At 61.3% G+C, this 1,000-nt stretch overlaps 1 protein-coding gene across 2 annotated transcripts in view; it reads right to left on the reverse strand.

Moving 5' to 3' along the window:
- Positions 1-471, reverse strand: part of Mest — an 18,465-nt gene extending 17,994 nt beyond the window's left edge. Inside the window, exon 1 of one of the 2 annotated variants that reach the window (XM_029570011.1) lies at positions 403-471. Coding sequence is in view for 1 of the 2 variants with exons in the window: in XM_008846334.3 (XP_008844556.2) it covers positions 57-97 (41 nt within the window). In the remaining variant the exon portion in view is untranslated. Of the gene's footprint in view, positions 1-56; positions 137-402 lie in introns of those variants that run through there. The other variant, XM_008846334.3, reaches the window with a different exon arrangement.
- Between the last annotated feature and the right edge of the window lie 529 nt (positions 472-1,000).

Raw genomic sequence — 1,000 nt, forward strand, 5'->3', positions numbered from 1 at the left:
CAGCTCCTGCGCTTGGGGAGCCCGCAGCGGGCGCTGATCGGCCGCGCACCGCTCACCTCCCAGGTTGCCCGGACCTCAGCCTCCACCTTCGGGCCATCGCCGTGCCCAGGCTGTACCCCCAGCCCGGGAGGAGCGCGAGAGCAAGCCGGGCCTCGGCGAGGGCTGGGCCTTGTGTTCCCTCCAGGCCCGGCCCTGGCCCACGTGGCCCGCCTCGTGCCCGGCTCCCACGCACCCCAGGAGCCCTGCGCTCGCCCCGAGCTCGCCCGCACATCCTCGAGCTCCCTGGGCCACTGTCACCCAGGACTGGCGAGATACACAACCCCCGAGCCGGGCCGGCCCCACTCTTGCACTGGGCTACAGGGTAAGGGTGGGGACTCCACCTCTGTCCCGTCAGCCTCCTACCTGATTCAGGTAAGACCTGGGCTACCGGACTCCATGATGGGGGGAATCTGGTGCGCATGCGTTTCCTGTGGCCGGGGGTTCTCGGCCTTAGCCCAGTCCCCGGGGAAGACTCAGCCAGGCCACTGAATACCCGGCTCTGGCTAGAGCGTCGCCACCTCAGTGCACCAGCCCGTCACCCCCGAGCCCAGCATGTGCTGCCGCCTTCTCCCTACCCGGCGCCAGCGCCACCTGTTGCAAAGGGTATGAAATGGCAGGCCGCGCCTTTGATACTGGTCTAAGGCGTTGGATAACCAAGAATAAAGTTGTATAGGGCCTTATCGGAGCCATTCATGCTCGATCATTAAAAGTAAAGGTCAAAGAAGCAGTATTTTGAGTTATTGGCCATGGAGAAAACTTGGCGAGACTTCTCAGCCATTCTCCCTAACTTCCTAGTTGCCCTCAAGATTCCCAAATCTACATCTCCAGCCCTAGCCTCTAAGCCAACATTCTAGACCTGTTTATAATACCCCCTGTTCATCTTCACTTTGGTGACAAACGTCTCATACTCAACAAGAGCTGGGTTAAATTCACCCCCCTGTCCCCACACTGCAAAGTGACC

Source organism: Nannospalax galili, unplaced genomic scaffold (genome assembly GCF_000622305.1).
Source record: "Nannospalax galili isolate Female #2095 unplaced genomic scaffold, S.galili_v1.0 scaffold660, whole genome shotgun sequence".
NCBI classification, from domain to species: domain Eukaryota; kingdom Metazoa; phylum Chordata; class Mammalia; order Rodentia; family Spalacidae; genus Nannospalax; species Nannospalax galili.